Here is a 22141-nt window from a genome sequence, read left to right as displayed (position 1 = left end):
TGTATTTATTATTCCTTACAATAAAAAAAATAATTTTATTTAAACATTGATTTAAATTGTCAGGAAAGAAGAGGAAGGAATTTGAAAGGTAAAAAAGTTTGTGTTTAAAAATCCTAAAATCATTTTTAAGGTTGTATTTTTTCTCTACAATTGTCTTTCTGAAAGTTATAAGCAAAGTAAAAAAATAAATGAATTTATTTAAACAAGTAAAGACCAAGTCTTTAAAATATTTTCTTGGATTTTCAAATTCTATTTGAGTTTTGTCTCTCTTAGAATTAAAAATATCGAGCAAAGCGAGACCAGCTTGCTAGTAAATACAAAAAAATTATAAAAAAAGAGGCAGCTCACTGGTAAGTGCTGCTATTTGAGCTATTTTTAGAACAGGCCAGCGGGCTACTCATCTGGTCCTTACGGGCTACCTGGTGCCCGCGGGCACCGCGTTGGTGACTCCTGTTCTAGATCATAAATCATGCCTTTCACCTGTAGAGTAGAAGGTTGTGGCCATAGACCGAGAAGTTGGTGAACTTTGACATCCAACTTAGAACAAGAGATAGCAAAAAAGACACAAAAAGTTGCCCGTTTGCGAAAAACTTTTTTTTAACCCTTCGTGAGGATTATGATTAATTCTTGATCTAAACGGGAAGATAAGAACATCCTATCAGTGGGAGTCAATGTGAATGGTTGACTGCCATGACTGTGTAACGTGTGGTTATCTTTAGGACTATTTTATAGCCATAATGTGTGTGACTGCATGCAGAAGAAAACATTTATTTCAGGGCCCAACTGGTGTGAATAAAATGACAGACCAAAATAGTGGTTTTAAGAAATATATATATCTGTATATATATGTATGTGTATATATGTGTACACATATATATATATATACCTGTATATCTCTCACACACACACATATATATATATATATACATATATATATATATATATATATATACACCTGTATATCTCTCATATATATATATATATATATATATATATATATATATATATATATATATATATATATATATATATATATATATATATAATATATTGTCTGCGAAGAGGTGGAGACTTGTCCAGGGTGTACCCCGCCTTTCGCTCGAATGCAACTAAGATTGGCTCCAGCCACCCCCGGGACCCCAAAAGGGACAACAGTAGAAAATGGATGGATGGATATAAATATTGTAACTATTAAAAGGAGAAAGATAGGGAAAATGGTATAAACTAAATAAATGATCACACAAAATCACAGCTTACTTGCTGATTATGTAATGAAAGCATAACAAAAACAGTGTTGACATGTCAGTTTGTTATTTTCCATTTGGAAAAGTTCCTTTAAAATCAGTTCAATTTTTTTTCTTTTTTGGCAAATATCCTTCAAAAGTTCAACAAGGTTGTGGAAAAACAGGAAGAAAAAGGAAAACAACTGTCCTACCAACTCGCCACTTCTCAAAAAATCTAATCAAACCCGTACAAAAAACCTGACTGTTTAGTTATATGATCTACTGAGTGGATACTTTACAATAGAAGCAAGGTTTTATGTGTTGCTAACGCATTCAGTCTTCCAACATCTGCTGCCAGCCACAACAGGAGCCACTGATTGTGCGCACCTTCGCTGATTTGTTCTGTGTCGTGGAGAAGTGGCAGCCAATTTTAAGGCGTTTTAAGTCAGGTGACACGTAATTGTCACACAGTGTTGTGTGATGTGGGTTACAACTGGATAGTTTTGGGGGTGTAAAGCGTCACTTTGGTGGCAGATCTGTCCTGACTTTGTAACTTCTTGGTTTCCACGGAACGATGGATTTCCTTTTCCAGATGTGCTGTTCCTTCATGGACCATCCTGCTTTACCTATCTATCTCTCAGGAGGGCAACCTGCTCCAAGTTGTTAAGGTTGAAGCTGCCTTTCCTCAGATGGGTTTTGATGTTGTCTTGATAACGCTTCTTCTGCCCTCCAAGGGTAAGTTTCCTTCCTTTAGTTGTCCATAGATTGTGTTTGAAAAGGCGGTTGCCAGACAAGCATTTGACATGACCTGTTCATTGCAGCTGGTGCCGGATGATGGTTGTGGTGACGCTGCGGATGTTGGCTTCCTTCAGAGTGCTGATGTTGATACGCTTATCTTCTCAACTGATCCTCAAGATATTGCGGAGACAGCCCTGGTGGTACTGTTCCAGGGCCTTCAGATGTCTACTCTAGGTGGTCCAGCAATCAGCCGCGTAGAGCAGAGTGAGCACAACTACAGCTTAATAAACAACGAGTTTGGTCTTCACCTAGATGTCCTGTTTCTCAAAAACTCTCTTCTTCAGCCGAGCAAAAACTTCGCTGGCACCCCCAATATGCAGTGGTGGATCTCCGCATTAATGACAGCTTTCGTGTTGGGAGGATGTATCAGAGGATGGTTAAAATACAAACCCTGTTTCCATTTGAGTTGGGAAATTGTGTTAGATGTAAATATAAACGGAATACAATGATTTGCGAATCATTCTCAACCCATATTCAGTTGAATATGCAACAAAGACAACATATCTGATGTTCAAACTGATAAACATTTTTTTGTTTGCAAATAATCATTAACTTTAGAATTTGATGCCAGCAACACGTGGCAAAGAAGTTGGCAAAGGTGGCAATAAATACTGATAAAGATGAGGAATGCTCATCAAACACTTATTTGGAACATCCCACAGGTGTGCAGGCTAATTGGGAACAGGTGGGTGCCATGATTGGGTATAAAAGCAGCTTCCATGGAATGCTAAGTAATTCACAAACAAGGATGGGGCGAGGGTCACCACTTTGTAAGCAAATTGTCGAACAGCTTTAGAGCAACATTTCTCAACGAGCTATTGCAAGAAATATATGGATTTCAACATCTACGGTCCATAATATCATCAAAAGGTTCAGAGAATCTGGAGAAATCACTGCACGTAAGCGATGATATTACGGACCTTTGACGCATCAAAAACCGACATTAGTGGGTAAAGGATATCACCACATGGGCTCAGGAACACTTCATAAAACCACTGTCAGTAACTACAGTTGGTCGCTACATCTGTAAGTGCAAGTTAAAACTCTACTATGCAAAGCAAAACACATTTATCAACAATACCCAGAAAAACCGCCGGCTTTGCTGGGCCCGAGATCATCTATGATGAACTGATGCAAAGTGGAAAAGTGTTCTGTGGTCTGACGAGGCCACATTTCAAATTATATTTGGAAACAGAGGACGTGGTGTCCTTTTGGAACAAAGAGGAAAATAACCACCCGGATTGTTATAGGTGCTAAGTTCGAAAGCATTTGTAATGGTATGGGGGTGTATTAGTGCCCAAGGCATGGGTAACTTACACATCTGTGAAGGCACCAATAATGCTGAATGGCCCACACAGGTTTTGGAGCAACATATGTTGTCATCCAAGCAACGTTATCATGGATGCCCCTGTTTATTTCAGCAAGACAATGCCAAGCCACGTGTTACAACAGCGTGGCTTTGTAGTAAAAGAGTGCGGGTACTTTCCTGGCGCGCCTGCAGTCCAGACCTGTCTCCCATCGAAAATGTGTGGCTCATTACAGCTCAGACCCCGGACTGTTGAACGACTGAAGCTCTACATAAAACAAGAATCGGAAAGAATTCCACTTTCAAAGCTTCAACAATTAGTTTCGTCAGTTCCCAAACATTTATTGTTAAAAGAAAAGGTGATGTAACAGAGTGGTGAACATGCCCTTTCCCAACTACTTTGGCACGTGTTGCAGCCATGAAATTCTAAGTTAAGTATTATTTGCAAAAAAAAATTAAGTTTATGAGTTTGAACATCAAATATCTTATCTTTGTAGTGCATTCAATTGAATATGGGTTGAAAAGAATCTGCAAATCATTTTATTCCGTTTATATTTACATCTAACACAATTACCCAACTCATATGTAAACGGGGTTTGTAGATTTAGAGTTTTCTTGATTTTAATGTCAAGTCCCAGGAGTCAGTAAACTCTGGTAAAAGCATCCAATATATTCTGGAGGCATGCATCAGAATGAACAACTAGAGCATTGTCCTCTGCATATTGAAACTCTGTAATGGAAGCTCTGGGCAACTTTCCATCCATCCATCCAATTTTTACCGCTTATTCGCTTTGGTGTCGCAGAGGGTGCTGGTGCCTATTTTTTTTTTTTTTAGTTTATTAAGGATCCCCATTAGTCTACACCGCAGTGGAGACTATTCTTCCTGGGGTCCAGCCTATCTCAGCTACAATCGGGCAAAAGGCGGGGTACACCCCGGACAAATCGCCACCTCATCGCAGGGTCAACACAGATAGACAGACAACATTCGGACTCACATTCACACACTAGGGCCAGTTTAGTGTTGCCAATCAACCTATCCCCAGGTGCATGTCTTTGGAAGTGGGAGGAAGCCGGAGTAACCGGAGGGATCCCACGTATTCACGGGGACGACATGCAAACTCCCCACAGAAAGATCCCAAGCCAAGATTGAACCCCTTTCTTTTTTACCTAAATCTGTTTAGGTTTAAGAGCCCACAGTCTGTCCTGTACACAAACTTTACTCCAGGTAGGTTTTGGCTGGTGAGGTGGAGTACGGTTTGGATGAAGTTGGCAAATAGAGTTGGTGCAATGATGCAGCCCTGCTCCACACCAGTGACAAGGTTGAAGGGAGTAGTTTTGGAGCTGCCATTGCCAACTGCACTTGCAGTCATGTCATCGTACAAAAGACACAAGATATTCAGAAACTTGTTCGGCCAGCCGATAAACCTCCCAACATTTTGTCATATGAGCAATAAAGAGTTGATATTTTGTTACATGTTGTTAGTCCTGCGTTGTCTAAGAAACAAACATAAGTTTTGATCAGACACTTGATATGTGCGTTTGATCGTCAGTCTGAGACACTTTCGACTGGTGAAAATGACTGGCCAAAATGTGCAATAGTTTAATTACTGTGAATTGTCCAGATCGATGACTGATAAAAGTTGTTTTAAATGTTGACATTTGGACAAACCTGAACCTTCTTGAAGACGAGTCGATCCCAGATGCTGTTTCTCCTCATGATGCCTTTGGACATCTCTGCCTCCTTCTTCCTGAATGCAAAATCCAGAAACCAACGCTTCAAAGGAGTGTTAGCCTGCCCGAAAATCTAGAAAAACACGTAAGCAATTATCGTTGGGAATTTTAAATATGAGCAAACATTCGGTTCCTTTCTCAAGCTCACCTACCTTGTCATACATTCGGTTTAGAAGTCGAGGTACCACAGGGAACACAGTGGGTTTCAGTGTACTCAGGTCATCCATTAGTAGACGAATATCACCCTGGAAATATCCAATTCTAGCTCCCTGAACTATCATCACTCCCTAAACATCACATTAAAAGAGACAGAGGAAGAAGTAAGTGAAAAATCGTGGATCTTATAAGGGGAAATTGCACTTTTTTTTTTTTAATCTTGCCTATCATTTACAATTCTTATATGAGACACGGAACACATGTTTTTGGTTTTTATGCATTCTAACTCGTAAATAAACACAACCAAAAGTCAGCTAACAGCTCTATTCCGCTAAACACCTCCATCAACATTTTGCATGCTGTAAGTATCTATATAATGTAGTATAAAGCACATTTATACAAACATTTAATGTTTACATATTTTCTCATTTTAAGCATACAGCGGCGCATTAATTTCAAAGACGCATTACAACGTTCGGTTTTCCCCTTAACAACTATTACTAGTCACGGCAGAATTCATGAGAGACAACAACAACTACTTTAGAACAAATTATGATCCAGAAACATAATATTTTTTGGCATAAATATAAATAGTATGATGTACAAGTTTTAGAAGCTGTGTGCTTAAAAGTTCCAGCTTTAGTGACACAATGATAGACATCATGCAGCAGTATTGATAAGTGCAGAACACGATATACAAACTCTGGGCATAATAAAACGATCACTTACCGTACAATGTCTGCTCTCATTGGAATGCCAACTGATGGGATGTTTATATCTTTCCGTTTAGGTAATTAATCATAATCCTCACAATCCTCACAAAAATGGTTAAAAAAATTTGCACAGCGTCGTTTGTGAGTGTTCCTCAACATCTCTGGGTCTAAATTGAATGTAAAAGTTAACCAACTTCTCAGGTTATGGCCACAGCATTCTTCTATCCAGGTCAGAGGCAAGATTTATAATCTACAACTAACTTTTACCAATTTAGAGGTAAAGCAGCAGCAGCAGCAGGTTACCAGCTCAATATGGCAATATAGCAGGATAAGCTCTGTGTTGCCAACTCCTCACATAAAAGTTGCTAGAACTTGCTAAAGGACATCATTGCCTCATTTGCAAAATGTATTGCAACAGACGCTGTTGGAGAGAGGAATAATTTTGTGGGGGAGATAAAAAGTGAGTTTAAAAATGCTAAGTATGATTAGAACAGCAAATGAACATCTTTCTTCTGGATTGTTAAATGCTAGAGGATCAAGTCAAAGACTTGAGGATTGTGAAATGCACAAATAAACCAAATCTATTGACTGGCTTATTAACAATTGAGACGTTGCAGTGTTTTATTTTAGTCTAGCCTTTAGAGTGGTGAGGTTCTCCGCTCTGCTCGCACAGCAGCACCACCAACTGTAGTTAGACTGACTACCTGTAGGTGCTTTCGAACACATGAGGGTCTCACAGGAGCACACACTACTGCTCCTTGAGAACAGTAAATGCAGTGTGTTTTCACCTTGGCGTCTCCAAGACACAAGAAAAGCCTCCAATAACACTGGAAAAAGTCCCAAGATTTGTTGCTAGTTGCTGTTTAAAAAAAAGTTGCCAGATTTAGTGACAAAGACTCCAAGTTGCCAACACTGTTAGCTATCTGTGATCAACAGAAAAAGTTAGCCTGCTCAAGTACTTGGTTAATATTTAGGTCACCAAATGTTAATGGAGAATTGTTGTTTTTTGGATAAATATTTGGTTATTTAGAGGGCTTTTGGGGCAGAATAGAGTACTCCCAATAGCTGCAATGTTAGCCACCTTCCATCCATCCATCCATTTTCTGTCGCTTGTTCCCTTTGGGGTCGCTGGTGCCTACCTTGTACTTGTTATATATTTTAAAGTTAGAATGCATAAAAAAAGAAAAAACATGTAGTGTTCTTGTCTTACATAGGGATTGTGAATCATAGCCAAAATTCCCCCCAAAAAGTGTTGTTCCCCTTTAAGGGAGCTGCCTACCTGTACAACCCTCTCAAACATGTGAGCCAAAGGAAGAAAGGAAACATGGACATCCCCGGGACCCAGTGGACAGTTGACCTAACACATTAAGTTACAGTACATCGTGAGTGTATTTTATGCCGGCAAAATCTTCATACATTATTTAAAAAAGAAAAAAAACACGTGTTATATAACATTAGCGCCTTACCTGTGTGAGTTTGATGAAGGCTGAGCAGTTGGACACAATATTTGCATGTGTCAACAGAGCTCCTTTTGGGTTCCCTGCAAACACATACACAGTTGCTGTACACTTTCATCTTTGTAGTGTATGTGTGTGTATCACCTGTTGTTCCACTTGTAAAGCAGATGACTGCCATATCGTCAGGTTGGGGAGGCTAAACATATTGATGTGTCCAGGATAAAAACAAATTCACAATCATAAACTTGCATTATTGCCTGATGCAAAAGTGGTAATGAACTAATTTCCACTTACCACAGGTCGGCGATAGTTAGCTTTCCCAATTGCCTAACCAACGAAAAATTATTATTTAAAATAAACAACAATATTAGTGAATAATGGAATTTTGGCAAAAACAACAAACAAAATAGATTGTGCTAAAAGTGCAAAAAGTGCAAGAACTAAGTAGTTGCATGCAAAATATACATTTCAAAAAATGAACAATTACAGAAGTGAATGACAAACAAATGCTAAAGCAAAAGAATGAGGAAAAACCTGCATGCTCTCACCTCCATCTCTCGCAGGCTGAGGATGTGGATTCCAGCCAGCTCGCCTCGGCCGACAAGCTCATCACTGGGAGTCGCCATCATGACAATGGTTTTTACAGTGTGCTTTCTGTCCTTTACACATTCAAGAACCATTTTGACTTTATCTGCCACGTCACACACTATTGTTGAGATGGAAGCTGCAAAAACAACAAACAAGGGTATCAAATAATCACAGCGTTTGCCATACATTTGTTTGTTTGTGGGGGGCTGCCATGGAGACGGGTCTTTCACATTTGAACTAATATGGTACCGATTCCCCGCCGTGCAAAGTATCAAGTTTTGTGTATCGCAAATATTTGCTCATAAGAACCTATTGTTGCTCAAGGTTTTTTTTGTGGTCTCAAACTGCGCCGCAGTGTCCCAATAGGAGCAATGACAATAAAGTTATATTCTATTTTATTACTGGTCATTGGGAATTTTTTGTATTTTTGCGAGTTTGTTATGACAAATGTTAATATGTTTAATGATACAACATTTGAATGTAAGCTAATAATGTTACCTGTGTTGTCCAGTTGTTATATCTTGTTTTCTTACACTTCTGAGTCTCATTTGCATTCATTTCAGATAGTCTTGGGTGTGTTGCCATAGTCAAGAAGTAGTCTTTGCCATTAAGTTCAATGTGCCAGTCTTATCTTTTGTAGAGTCCTACAAAGTGTTTAACTGTAAGTATTATATTCATTATACACCAGCTGTTTGATTATAAAGGGCATCTCAGTTGCAGTTTAGATTGCAAAATTTGGAGGTGTTGAAATTGCTAATGCTAATCAGCAGCATGATTATGGCGTATCTAATGTCAATTAGCCTAGAGGTAACAGACTCTAAAAAGTGGATCTCAATTCTAAGCACTTTCAATCTGGCATGATTGCTTTGTTGACATGGAAAATTTTAACACAAACTAGAGGTGGCCTTCTACAAATATGTCTGTTTACCTGCCAAGTGTTTAAGCCAGTCTCACCGCAAAACACAGTGTAATGTGACAATCTGTGAATGTATCTTGTTACAACTCCGCACAATAGGTGGCAGTATGCATTGTAACTCCATTTCACATACTGTATCTCATATCTCAAACATGCCAGGTCTGCCAGAGAATATGAAGAATTAACAGAGGGATCCCTTTTGCTATCTTAGAGACTTTGTTGCTATATTTAGCGAGTAATTAGAACCTTCTAGATCAAGGGGGCCCAAACATTTTGCCTCCACGGGCGAAGGTGAAAATGTGCCAATGGTCAGTGGGTCAAACAGCGATTTTTTTACCATGCAACACTACGAGTGAGGAATTTAGCTTCATACTGGCAATAATTAATCATAAGTTAGTAAAGATTGTCACAGGTGTGTGGCTTGTTCAGCTAGCATACAACTTTACATCTTTTATTCACATTTTTAACTTAAAAACTTTCAAAAAAGTAATTTTCTGCAGATTTTCACCATATTCTGTAACCAGATCCTCATAGTTATTTCCTCCGACTGCTTTAAAACTTTACCCAGACAGATCAGACGGATGGAAGATTCTAAATTTTAAACTGCTTAGGTATTCATTTAAGGAAGCGGGCGGAGCATGGCGACCAAGATTATCCTTTTGCATAGAGCATCAAAAAGTCACAACTTTGCCGTAAAGCAGGGGTCTCAAATTCAAACGCTAATACTGGTAGTTAAAAAAAAATCTATAGATTTTACGGTAAAAAACTGGCTGCTCACGTACCAGAATTTTACTGTAAGGTTTATGGCCGTTTTCACACAAAAATACAGTAAATTGAAAAACTTTACCACTTTTGTTTTATATTAAAGGCCTACTGAAATGAGATTTTCTTATTTAAACGGGTATAACAGGTCCACTCTATGTGTCATACTTGATCATTTCGCGATATTGCCATATTTTTGCTGAAAGGATTTAGTAGAGAACATCGACGATAAAGTTCGCAACTTTTGGTCGCTAATAAAAAAGCCTTGCCTGTACCGGAAGTAGCAGACGATGTGCGCGTGACGTCAAGGGTTGTGGAGCTCCTCACATCCTCACATTGTTTACAATCAGGGCCACCAGCAGCGAGAGCGATTCGGACAGAGAAAGCGACGATTTCCCCATTAATTTGAGCGAGGATGAAAGATTCGTGGATGAGGAAAGTGAGAGTGAAGGACTTGAAAAAAAAAAAAAACTAGACGGCAGAGCGATTCAGATGTTATTAGACAAATTTACTAGGATAATTCTGGAAAATCCGTTATCTGCTTCTTGTGTTACTTGTGTTTTAGTGAGATTATATGGTCGTACCTGTACAGCCTGAAAGTGGGAGGGGTGTGGCAACCGCCAGTGTCTCCGAGGGAAGCCACGTTTCTTGACGAGGCTAAGGCGGCCGGTCGGGCCGGTCTGAGATTTTTTTTTTTTCCTCCAACAACGGTGGAAGCATCCGACGGTCGGGGGCGAGGGGTGGGAGGAGGCAAAAGAGTCGCAGCTGCCTCTTTGAAAGGTGCAGGAGCAACGACGCAAGCTCGCCGCTCATGTCTAGGGTAAGAGCCGACTTATTACCACCATTTTCTCACCGAAACCTGCCGATTGACATGTGGTAGGGAACCATGTTTGTTTGACCGCTCTGTTCCATAGTAAAGCTTCATCGTCATCTTTCGGGAATGTAAACAAGGACATTAAGAAACACCGGCTGTATTTGTGTTGCTAAGGGCGGCCGCAATACACCGCTTCCCACCTACATTTTTCTTCTTTGACGTCTCCATTATCATTTAAACAAATTGCAAAAGATTCAGCAACACAGATGTCCATAACAATGTTGAATTATGCGATGAAAAGAGACGACTTATATCTGTGAACGGTGCTGGACCAAAATGTCGTCTACAATGCGTGACGTCACGCACACGCGTCATTATACCGCATGATACGTCCGCGCAAAATTTAAAATTGCAATTTAATAAACTAAACCGGCCATATTGGCATGTGTTGCAATGTTAAGATTTCATCATTGATCTGCCGCTTCTTTTCTTTCTCCTATGTCCCCCCCCTCCCTTGTGGAGGGGGTCCGGTCCGATCACCATGGATGAAGTACTGGCTGTCCAGAGTCGAGACCCAGGATGGACCGCTCGTCGGGACCCAGGATGGACCGCTCGCCTGTATCGGTTGGGGACATCGCTACGCTGCTGATCCGCTTGAGATGGTTTCCTGTGGACGGGACTCTCGCTGCTGTCTTGGAGCCACTATGGATTGAACTTTCGCAGTATCATGTTAGACCCGCTCGACATCCATTGCTTTCGGTCCCCTAGAGGGGGGGGGTTGCCCACATCTGAGGTCCTCTCCAAGGTTTCTCATAGTCAGCATTGTCACTGGCGTCCCACTGGATGTGAATTCTCCCTGCCCACTGGGTGTGAGTTTTCCTTGCCCTTTTGTGGGTTCTTCCGAGGATGTTGTAGTCGTAATGATTTGTGCAGTCCTTTGAGACATTTGTGATTTGGGGCTATATAAATAAACATTGATTGATTGATGATTGATATAAACTATCAGACTGCGTGGTCGGTAGTAGTGGGTTTCAGTAGGCCTTTAAATTCTGATGACTGAACTGCCAGTTTTTACTATACAATCTATGGCCATTGTTTTTACAGTGCATTACTGTACGTTGAAAAACGGTACCATTATTTTTGCTACAAAATTTTGGCGACTGAGCTGCTACTTTTTTACCGTAAAATGTAAGTTCCATGTTTTTACAGTGAATTACTGTAAATGGAAAAATTGTACTATTGATGATTTTTGGGGAAATTTCTGACGACTGAGCTGCAAGCTTTATAGAGTAAAAATGACTACATTTTTTACTGTCTGGCCTTGCAGACATGCCATCACTGATTGTGCCCTTGAAAGAGGTAGGTACAAACATGTATTAAACTGGTAACCACCCTTTGGCGGGCCACTCCAAATGACACGATGGGAAAAATTTGGCCCACAGGCCCCATTTTGGGCATCCCTGTTCTAGATACTCTTTTTCAAAAAAAAGAACCGGAGACATATTTAGTGAGGATACTTTTAGAGACTGACATGAAAGCACAAATTGTTTGTCTCATTGAGCAACAGGCACTGCTGTGGACAGCATGTAAAAAACAGAAACAAGTGTGTTTTTGTCTCATAAGTATTGTCAATGATAGGCACAATTTCTACAACAGTGCTGTTTTCTCTTATTGAGTTACAAAGACCAAGAAATATGAACATGTACAGAGGTGTTTGTGTATTACCTTTGTCAATAATGTAGTTGATGGCTTCTGCTCCAAGTGTGTCGTACAAAGGCACTGATACCAGCGAGTAAGTGTAGCATGCCAGCTCAATGATGGTCCACTACAAAACAAATATATAAAAATATATACAAATATGATGAACAGTTCTTGTACTACTCAAGGGTCAGTTGTTGTCAGGTGCTCACATTCCTACCTCTGGTCTGTTTTGAGAGAAGATGCCAATGTTTGCGTCAGTGGTCTTGGAATGTTGTTTGTGAAGGAAAGCAGAACCAAGATTTTCACTTCTCTCCATCACCTAATGCACAAACATGCACACATAAAAAGTCAATCAATAACTGCTCAGTAAAACATGTAAACTTATAAATTAAGATTAATATTGCTCACATTTTTTAATCGACATGCTGTACTTATCAAGACATGCCAAGCAGGTAAATATCTAAAAGAAAGACCTACTTTTGTTCTGATTTACCTTTCTTTGTTTGTTTTTTGTGTATTCCAGTTCTTCATGTTCAGATGCTGGCCCCATTTATTTTAGTTTCCGATAACAGAAAAAAAACAGAAACTGTGCACAATCTGTATTATTATCATTACTATTTTGTACAGGCAGCATAGCTTTGTTGGTAGAGTGGCCGTGCCAGCAATTCGAGGGTTGCAGGTTCAATTTCCGCTTCCGCCATCCTAGTCACTGCTGTTGTGTCCTTGGGCAAGACACTTTACCCACCTGCTCCCAGTGCCAGCCACACTGGTTTAAATGTAACTTAGATATTGGGTTTCACTATGTAAAGCGCTTTGAGTTACTCGAGAAAAGCGCTATATAAATATAATTCACTTCACTTCACTACTATAATTTATTAATATTATTATTATCCTTTCCAGACAATTGTGTTTTTTAATAAACTCTCCTATGAACATTCTGTTTTGTGTGTATGTAGCTTCAATGTTATTGGAGCTATTTTTCCACGTCACTGATAATGTGTCCCCATCAAACAGCTCTTCTCTCAAGTGTCGCTAACAAGTGAGTGAAAAACGTATTACTGTCAAAAGAGAGCATTATCAAAGAGTGAATTTTGCACTATAACGGGTCTTTTGGCTTTAATTCATAATACAGGTGTAAAAAAGCCAACAAACACACTTGTTTATTCCAAAATTAGTTTTACAAGATTTGAAAGCACACTTTAAAAATGTGTTAATTTTTTACTTTTAATGTATTCAATGAAATAACCAATAACCAACAGAAGGGTTCCCACTTCTCTGTGAGTGCTTTGAGTATTTAACATTAGAAAAGCGCGATATAAATCTAATCCATTATTATTATTATTATTAACAGTACCTTTATTGCAGGGGTCTCAGCCGTGCGGCCCGTGGGCCAATTGCGGCCCGCACCTTGATATGTAAATTTAGTGTTAGTGTGGCCCGCAAGTTTTTTATGATTGGCGGTTGAAAGCGTCATATTTGCTAAAATTACCAACCTTCCCGAAATTTCTGGGAGACTCCGGAATTTCAAGGAAATCATTCATGGGTAATCATTCCCGCGAATGGGTGCCGTGTTGACACTGCCTTTGACGCCCTCTACATCTTGTACTAACAGCGTACCAATGCAGACATTTCTGTATTTGGCTTTTATGAACACAAGTATTAGCATCCACCTTTTCATGAAACATACAGCATACAGTCTCAGCCACATGTTCTGTAAGGTTTCTGCAAACACGTGTCAGTGACTGTAAGGCATACATACAGGTCACACTGACGGTGGCTGTATAAACAAGTTTATCACTGTTACAAATATGTGCCACACTGAGAACCCACACCAAACAAGAATGACAAACACATTTCGGGAAAACATCCGCACTGCAACACAACATAAACACAACAGAAAAAATACCCAGAACCCCATGCAGCCCTGACTCTTCCAGGCTACCACCAAACCCTGCCTCCCAACTCTACCCCCACTTACCCCCCTCCGTCCGTGGAGGTGGAGAGTTAGGGCTGCAAGGGATTCTGGGTATTTGTTCTGTTTTTTTTATTTTGTGGTAGTGCGGATGTCCTCCCAAAATGTGTTGGTCATTCTTGTTTGGTGTGTGTTCACAGTGTGGCGCATATTTGTAACAGTGATAAATTTGTTAAACGGCCAACCTCAGTGTGACCTGTATGGCTGTTGATCGAGTATGTCTTGCAGTCACTCACGTGTATCAACAAAAGAGTTTTGCTGTATATATCAAGGCCGGCACGCCGATAATATAAGTGATAGCGATGACATGTAGTAAAAGGCGGTAAAGGCAGCGCTAACACGGAACCCTTACGGTATTGTTAACTGGGTGTAATTCAGGACTAATATTTGGACGGTGCTTACCCCGGGAAATTGTCGGGAGATGCACTTATATTCGGGTGTCTCCTGGAAAAATGGGGAGATTTGACTAGTATGTTGCCAGAGTAGGTAAGCCGTTTAAAGAAGGTGAATCCATTAAACGTGCATGTTAGAATTTTTAAGTAATCTTTTCTTGCGGCCCAACCACACCCAGTGTCTGCATCCAGTGACCCCCAGGCAAATTGAGTTTGAGACTCTGCTTTACTGTTTGTGCTTTTTTTCAAGGTGCATCTTACCTCTTTGTAGGACATCCATTCATATGCACATTTGGGTTTCCTGGAGCCCAGAAAAGGACCATCATCTGAAAGAAAAACAGAACAAAAGTTGTTATATTTAGGTAAACAACAAGGTTTACAACTTATTCCACACAGAAACTTGTGAACTGAAATTGTGTCTGGTTTGTGTTCAGGAATCACTTATTCAAATCAATTATTTAATTATGAGCCTTATAATGAACTGACAAAGGTTGAAATTACATACACTGTATTGTATTCTAAATAAGAGACCAACACTTAGTGTAATTGCGGACCACACATTCTAGGCGCCTATTAGTTGAATATATTATGGTAATCTTGACACTAAAGATGCAAACACAAAAATGACAGCACAACAAACACACATTGGGCAAAAAAAGCAACCTAAAGTGTCTTCTAGGGAACTCTACCATGTCCAAATATTTCACAATTTTCCATTTAATTATACCTTTATAATGACTTACGACCTATTGTAAAACAGCTCAGGGTCACAATAGCTATTGAAGTTGATAACAAATCTAGTAAGGTGGTCAAAACGTGAACCTCAAGTGAATACTTCGCGGGGCCCATCCTCACCCAGTCTCTACTTCCAGCAGCCCCCAGGTAAATTGATCTAGATTATCAAGTTTGATAGTTTTCTCAGTGCTCCACCGGAATTGAAGCTCTCACTTAACTATCCAACCTCTGCCATGTTTATCTGTTTATCGGAGTGCTTTATAGATTTCATACATAAGACAAAGAATGTAATCTTTGAAGTCCGAGTCTTTTGAGGAGCAAAAAGTCACAAATGAGATCTGTTTTTTATAAGACTCTTCATTAGCTGTTGTCTTTCTAGCAGCCATGCTAGCATACAACATTTTCAATCAATAAGATTGTCGACTTTGAGCAAAGTCTAACAAATGAGACTAGACTAACAAAAATCCTCAGTCAAGTGGTTCCCAAAATTGTGCTTCCCTCGGGGTGTGTTGTGCAATGACGGGGGGTGCGAGCAGTTCGGGGGGGAACGACAAAGAAAAACATACAAAGATAAAGAAGGACAAAAAAAATACACTAATATCAGAAGAGGACTTCTAGCAAGAGTGACAACGAATGTTTGTCACGGTGATCTGGTGGAGCTGTTATCACACTATTTCTGCATATGACCACGCATGCTCTGAGTTTGATTGATTGATACTTTTATTAGTAGTTTGCACAGTACAGTACATATTCCGTACAATTGACCACTAAATGGTAACACCCGAATAAGTTTTTCAACTTGTGTAAGTCGGGGTCCACATTAATCAATTCATGGTAAGCATGAGCTGCAACGAGGGGGGTGCACACAGTGCGCATTCCAGCAGGTAATTATGATCAAGACAAGCAAACACATTGTGTTAAAAATCATTAATTTAAACATCATATCAAAATTTTACTCTTAAGTATTATTAGTATCTATTATTATGAAGCCAAACAAGTTAAATAACATTCATACAGTACACAACATGTACATACGCACGTAAGTGTTTTAGGTTCCTCAAAAAGAAACTTTCAGCTACCATTATTTGTCACATTTACAAAAAATTCCACCTACAAAAACAATCCTCCATCTGACGGCAACACGCATCGTTGAGGTTTTCTGTTGCAATGCATGGATTAATATGATCTACAATAAACTCTACTTCTCTCTTGATATCATTGTTTACTCACGATAGGAAGCTCACTAGTAATTGCTGGGATGTGATATGACAAATGGGTAGGAATGTGTGCTTCTTCATACTCTCTTTCAAACAAGTAACACTGAACTGTAAACAGGCTAAAAAAAGTTGTGATTGCTCACAGTCACAGTTGAAGTAAAGTCACACACTCAACTTTGAGGAAGACCCTCTGTAAAAGCAGAAGTATCCAAAGTGTGGCACAGGGCCCATTTAGTTTCACTGCTTGTTTTCTTTTTGGCTCCTCTGCACATCGTAGGAATAAAATAAAATAAAAAATTACATTTGGAAAAATACAGCAAAACGAATCAAGAGAAAACGCTGAAAGGTTATAGATAACCAATAACTTAACAATAACATCTCAGCATCTCAATAATGTTCGTAACCATCCATCCATCCATTTTGTACCGCTTATTCCCTTTCGGGGTCGCGGGGGGCGCCGGCGCCTATCTCAGCTACAATCGGGCGGAAGGCGCGGTACACCCTGGACAAGTCGCCACCTCATCGCAGGGCCAACACAGATAGACAGACAACATTCACACTCACATTCACACACTAGGGCCAATTTTAGTGTTGCCAATCCACCTATCCCGAGGTGCATGTCTTTGGAAGTGGGAGGAAGCCGGAGTACCCGGAGGGAACCCACGCTTTCACGGGGAGAACATGCAAACTCCACACAGAAAGATCCTGAGCCTGGATTTGAACCCAGGACTGCAGGAACTTCGTATTGTGAGGCAGACGCACTAACCCCTCTGCCACCGTGAAGCCCCTGTTCGTAACCACTGAGTTTTAATATTTTTGTTTTAGTTTAACAATAAACACATCAATTTTACCCTTGTCAGATTACTGTCACATAGTATTTTCTGAATATTATATTTTTGGGGTTTGGGGGTGGGGCAGAGAGGCATATTGTTAGGTTTTTATAGATGCCTGTATTCACTGGTACATTTTATTAGTACTATATGTAATTGGTGTAAATAAATATGTGAATAACTGCATTTTTCCCTAACATTTTTATTAGAACAAGCGGTTGTACACCACCAACATCATGCAACATCTCAATGCAGGGAAGTCTTTTGTCAACACCTGCTTTATATGTCTTAACATGTAAATTATGTGTGCAGTGCAAGGTGCAATGCAGTTATCATCTTGTAAAGACCACACAAATCCATCACTGTGTTTCTATTCATTACAATTACCCGCAGCTGGAAATACTATTTATGTATGGCATTCATGTGCAGAGCACATACCTTTTACATGATATATCAAATAAAATATATAATACAAATCCATACAACCAATTACCATGTTACGTGGGTGTGCATTTTGTAACAATAGCAATTGTTATTTGTGTTTATGTTGCACACAGACGTCTTTTGACTGACGGATAAGAGGCCATATCCTACTCAGTGGCCTAGTGGTTAGTGTGATGGCCCTGAGATCGGTAGGTTGTGAGTTCAAACCCCAGCCAAGTCATACCAAAGACTATAAAAATGGGACACATTACCTCCCTGCTTGGCATTCAGCATCAAGGGTTGGATTTGGGGGTTAAATCACCAAAAATGACTCCCGGGCGTGGCCACCTTTGCTGCCCACTGCTCCCCTCACCTCCCAGGGGGTGACCAAGGTTATGGGTCAAATGCAGAGGACAAATTTCACCACACGTCTTGTGTGACAATCATTGAAATAACTTTAACAAATTGAGTGTTGACAGCTACCGATGTTTTTTACTACATAGATAAAAGTTCCAATGAGCAAGTGTAATGCTCGATGACCCAGTTTGTAGAGTCAAGGGACAGAACAAACTGAAACTAATTCAAGCAAGGTGTGTTTTGATGTTACGCAAACAAGATGCACTGGAGGGACTAAAGAAATACCTGTCAGCGGATGCTATAATGCTGAATTTCCCCCAGAGATCAATAAAGTACTTTCTATTCTATGCTATTCAAATCAACTTTATTATATTATTTAGATGGTTCCTTTTTTGAGTGGATTGATATTGCTCTGTGAATTACTGGATCGCTGAAGCACTGTAGCGGTGGTCGCGAGTAAAGCAAGTTAACTTTAAAATGACAATAACTCTTTTTAGAGTGTGCGGGACTTCGAGCGACTTTTGAGGAAGAAATATCGTTGTTATAAACGTGTGTGGTGTTGCTTCCTTATTTGTGATTATTCCAAGCCGGTCTCTTATGCATAGCAATGGCAGCTGAAACTAATGTGACAGCGTGTCATAATTATGATTGTCAGCTTGATAAAAAAAAAAAATACCGATAGCCATATAATTTGTCCAGAATATTTACGGTCCTAATGGACTGACACAATTAGGAACCAGTACCTAAAATTACCGGTACATTGTATATACCCTTAGGGGCAGGCCCAAAGCCATTCTAATGTCCCAAAGCGGGGCTCAGCAAAAGCAGTTTGAGAACTGCTGTCTTAATCAATGACAGTCCTAGTGTCTACCATTAGATTTGTTGTTTCAGCAGTACTACAATGGAAATATTGTGTTGTTTGTTAGGTAGAAGGCTAATTACTGGTTCATGAAAGATGAGAAAGGTGATGTCATTATGAGTCTGGAAGGTCTCTTGTGTAGCAGGCCTGCCTGAGCCCTGAAGAAGACCCCTCCATATGGCTATCTGTTAGCTTCGCGGTGGAATGGGCTCTCACATCAACTGTTAATTCAACAAATCAATAATTACCATAGCTTCAGGGCGTAATAATGCAAATAGTTTAAAAAAAACAAGCGCAGACACTGAAATTATGTGTTGTTTCTGCTACAGCGATACCTTTTGGACTAGTTCGCTCACTGCAGTGTCCTTCTATTTAGAGCTTTAATTTCCATTCTGTCTACTAACCGTCCACAGTTTTTACTCAAATGGATTTGGATGCTACCTGCGCCATGAACTTTACTGATTTACTGCTGCATGTGCCGGTGGAGGGCGATGACGCATCGCGTAACGATCGAAGAAGGCTAGTGGAGCAATTTGATCTTATTAACAATCTTTTATGATGAAAAAGGGGGATATCAAAGTTATCCGGTGAGGCCTTTAAAGCAACGGAAGGAGGAGGAAATACGGGCTAAAGGCAGAAGTATGTATTTACATTTAGCCAATTTATTTTTAGGGTAAGAATCATGACTTTTCTTATACGGAATAACAGCAACGAAGGGTTGTTGCTGTTATTTCTATGCAGGGACCAGCGAGAGTAATTTGCATACGGTAACTATAAAAACACTCAATTGGGTGAACTCCTTAAGTAAACCGAAAGTAAATAAGTAACATCTGTGAAGCAGAAAATCCAGTTATTTATGGAGGGTGAAAAAGTTGGTAACCCAAACTTAAACTGTATTTATTGTAAGCCTGGCTTTTGGCTCATTTGGCTGCAACGTAAGCTATTATTTACATGAAATAATAAATGCCTTTTGCGATGACATAGATGCAATCAGAAAATATTTACAGCCATGACAGGCACATGGAGAGGCTGCTACAGAGGAGGAGGTGTTACTGTGTTCACCTTAGCCTTGCCGTGAAGAAAAAATATTTTTTTAACTTTTGAAATCTGATTGCAAGCTTATTGCTTCCCATAATCTGTTTTATTTATTAATAAATACAATATGAATGTAATATTCTTATCATATTAGTAAAAAGTACTTTAGATTTACAATGCATGCAGAGATTACATTTGTGCCATTTTGTGTTTTACACTAGAGCATCTATTCCAGTGGTTGTCAAACTTTTTTTGTCATCCTACACTTTGGACAAGAGGGAGTTTTCAAGCCCGACCTGCCCCCATCGCCCCAACAGAACGCTAATGCCAAGCTTAACATTTTCAAATATATTGAACATCAAGTAACATCAAGTTGTATACATTGAAACTCAATAAAATAAAATAACATCAAGCCCAATAATAAATTAAATAACTGTGCAGCTGTGGTATAACTTGCATCAAGTTAAATAATAAATAAAACAAGTGTTACAACTTGCATCAAGTTCAATAATAAATTAAAAAAAGTGTTATAACTTGCATCAAGTGCAATAATAAATCAAATAAAAGTGTTATAACTTGCATCAAGTTCAATAATAAATCAAAGAACAGTGTTATAACTTGCATCAAGTTCAATAATAAATCAAATAAAAGTGCCACTTTGCAATCTTTGCAAAACAAAGAAGGAGGAGCTATGCATTTGGCAAGACAGGGCAAGTGAACATGAGTTTTACAGTACTCCAGCATTAGTGGCTGCAATGAGCCTGTTTTGCACTGCACAGCTTTTTAAATCAGGGTTGCAGGCTGGACACTGCCACTCTTAAGTCATGCTCAATGTTCAGCTGAGACCTGTACATTGTTTTGAGTGAAGCAACAGCTGAAAAGCCTATCTCACACAGATAATATGTGGCAAAGGTGAGAAGAATGGACACAGCTCTCTGCCCAATGAGTGGATACACCCTCTCCACTCCAAACCAGAATTGAGAAAGACTTTGAGTGGTGAACCTCAGCCTCAGGGTGGAGTCAGATGTCAGTTCAATAAACTGTTCCTCCTCAGCAGACATGGAATCAGCAGGTGCTGCAGAAGGATTATAAATCAATAGGCTTACTTTATTTTTCATTACATAATAAATGCAAATAAATCTGTTTGACGACAATCATCTGGACACAACAATCTGGACTAACATTCCAGTTAGTAAGTAGCTTACAACACAGATAAAATGCATGTTTAATAATATATGAGTATAATATTCAATAAAAATTTCAAAATACCAACCTGCTGCATTGAATGGATCCAGAACCCAGTTGTACTGAGCACTGTTGATGGGGAAGTATTTGTGAAACATTTCTCTCAGGGAGGAGATGTGTTGCTTGATGCAGGGGATCACTGTGGTGGCACCAGATTCGGTGGTTTCAGCAACCTCACCCAGGTTCTCAAAGGCATCAATATTTTGTTGGTCGAAGCACCTGCTCCATCCCTCAAGGTTTCGGGAGAACGCAGTGATTTTGTCTGCCTGTTGGGGATTGTGCTTATCCTTGCCTTGGAGCTGAAGATTTAACTCATTCAGCTTGCCAAACATATCGCTGAGGTAGGCCAGCTTCAATAGAAATTGTTCATCACTGAACTTGCTTGCAGCTTCATGCATGCGTTCCTCCTCCAAAAAAGATCCGAATCTGTGCCCTGAGCTCAAAGACGCACGACAGCACTTTGCCCCGTGAGAGCCACCTTGCTTTACTGTGAAACAGCACGGCTGTATGATCAGCTCCCATTTCCTCACACAGTGCAGAGAACAATCGCCCTTTCAGTGGTCTTGTTTTGATCAAATTTACCGCGCTCACAACATCTGTTAAAACCTTATTGAGTTCGGGGCTAAGCTGCCTTGACGCGACACAGTGTGTCCAATGCGCATTTGGCGCAACGCCCTTTTGCGCCATCAGAGCAAAAGCCCACACAGTTTTCCCATTTAAGGTTGTGTTCTTTGAGGAAACTGTCCATTATCTTGAACAGCTCATCAGCAGTGGCTCTATTTTTTATGTATTTGCAAACCAGCAAATCCTCGCAGTGACTCGCCATTCACAAAGCGGACGTATGCAATGAACAGGCAGTCTATATTGCTGTCAGTAGCTTCGTCCACTTGTAAAGCAAAACAACTTTCTTT

General features: G+C 39.8%; 1 protein-coding gene across 2 annotated transcripts in view; it reads right to left on the bottom strand.

The window, feature by feature from the left end:
• LOC133553386 (long-chain-fatty-acid--CoA ligase 1-like) overlaps positions 1-22141 on the bottom strand; it is a 55381-nt gene that overhangs the window by 8348 nt on the left and 24892 nt on the right. For both annotated transcript variants that reach the window (XM_061901517.1, XM_061901518.1), the window contains exons 4-13: positions 14791-14855; positions 12383-12484; positions 12190-12289; positions 7933-8108; positions 7679-7711; positions 7529-7580; positions 7394-7467; positions 7207-7284; positions 5211-5345; positions 4997-5131 (exon numbers count right to left, since the gene is read on the bottom strand). In XM_061901517.1, coding sequence (XP_061757501.1) covers positions 4997-5131; positions 5211-5345; positions 7207-7284; positions 7394-7467; positions 7529-7580; positions 7679-7711; positions 7933-8108; positions 12190-12289; positions 12383-12484; positions 14791-14855 — 950 coding nt within the window. The remainder of the gene's footprint in view (positions 1-4996; positions 5132-5210; positions 5346-7206; positions 7285-7393; positions 7468-7528; positions 7581-7678; positions 7712-7932; positions 8109-12189; positions 12290-12382; positions 12485-14790; positions 14856-22141) is intronic.

The sequence above is a fragment of the Nerophis ophidion genome, linkage group LG05, assembly GCF_033978795.1.
Source record: "Nerophis ophidion isolate RoL-2023_Sa linkage group LG05, RoL_Noph_v1.0, whole genome shotgun sequence".
In the NCBI taxonomy this organism is placed as follows: Eukaryota; Metazoa; Chordata; class Actinopteri; order Syngnathiformes; family Syngnathidae; genus Nerophis; species Nerophis ophidion.
The sequence above is the reverse complement of the archived record's forward strand: the minus strand, read 5'-3'. Positions and strand labels throughout refer to the sequence as shown.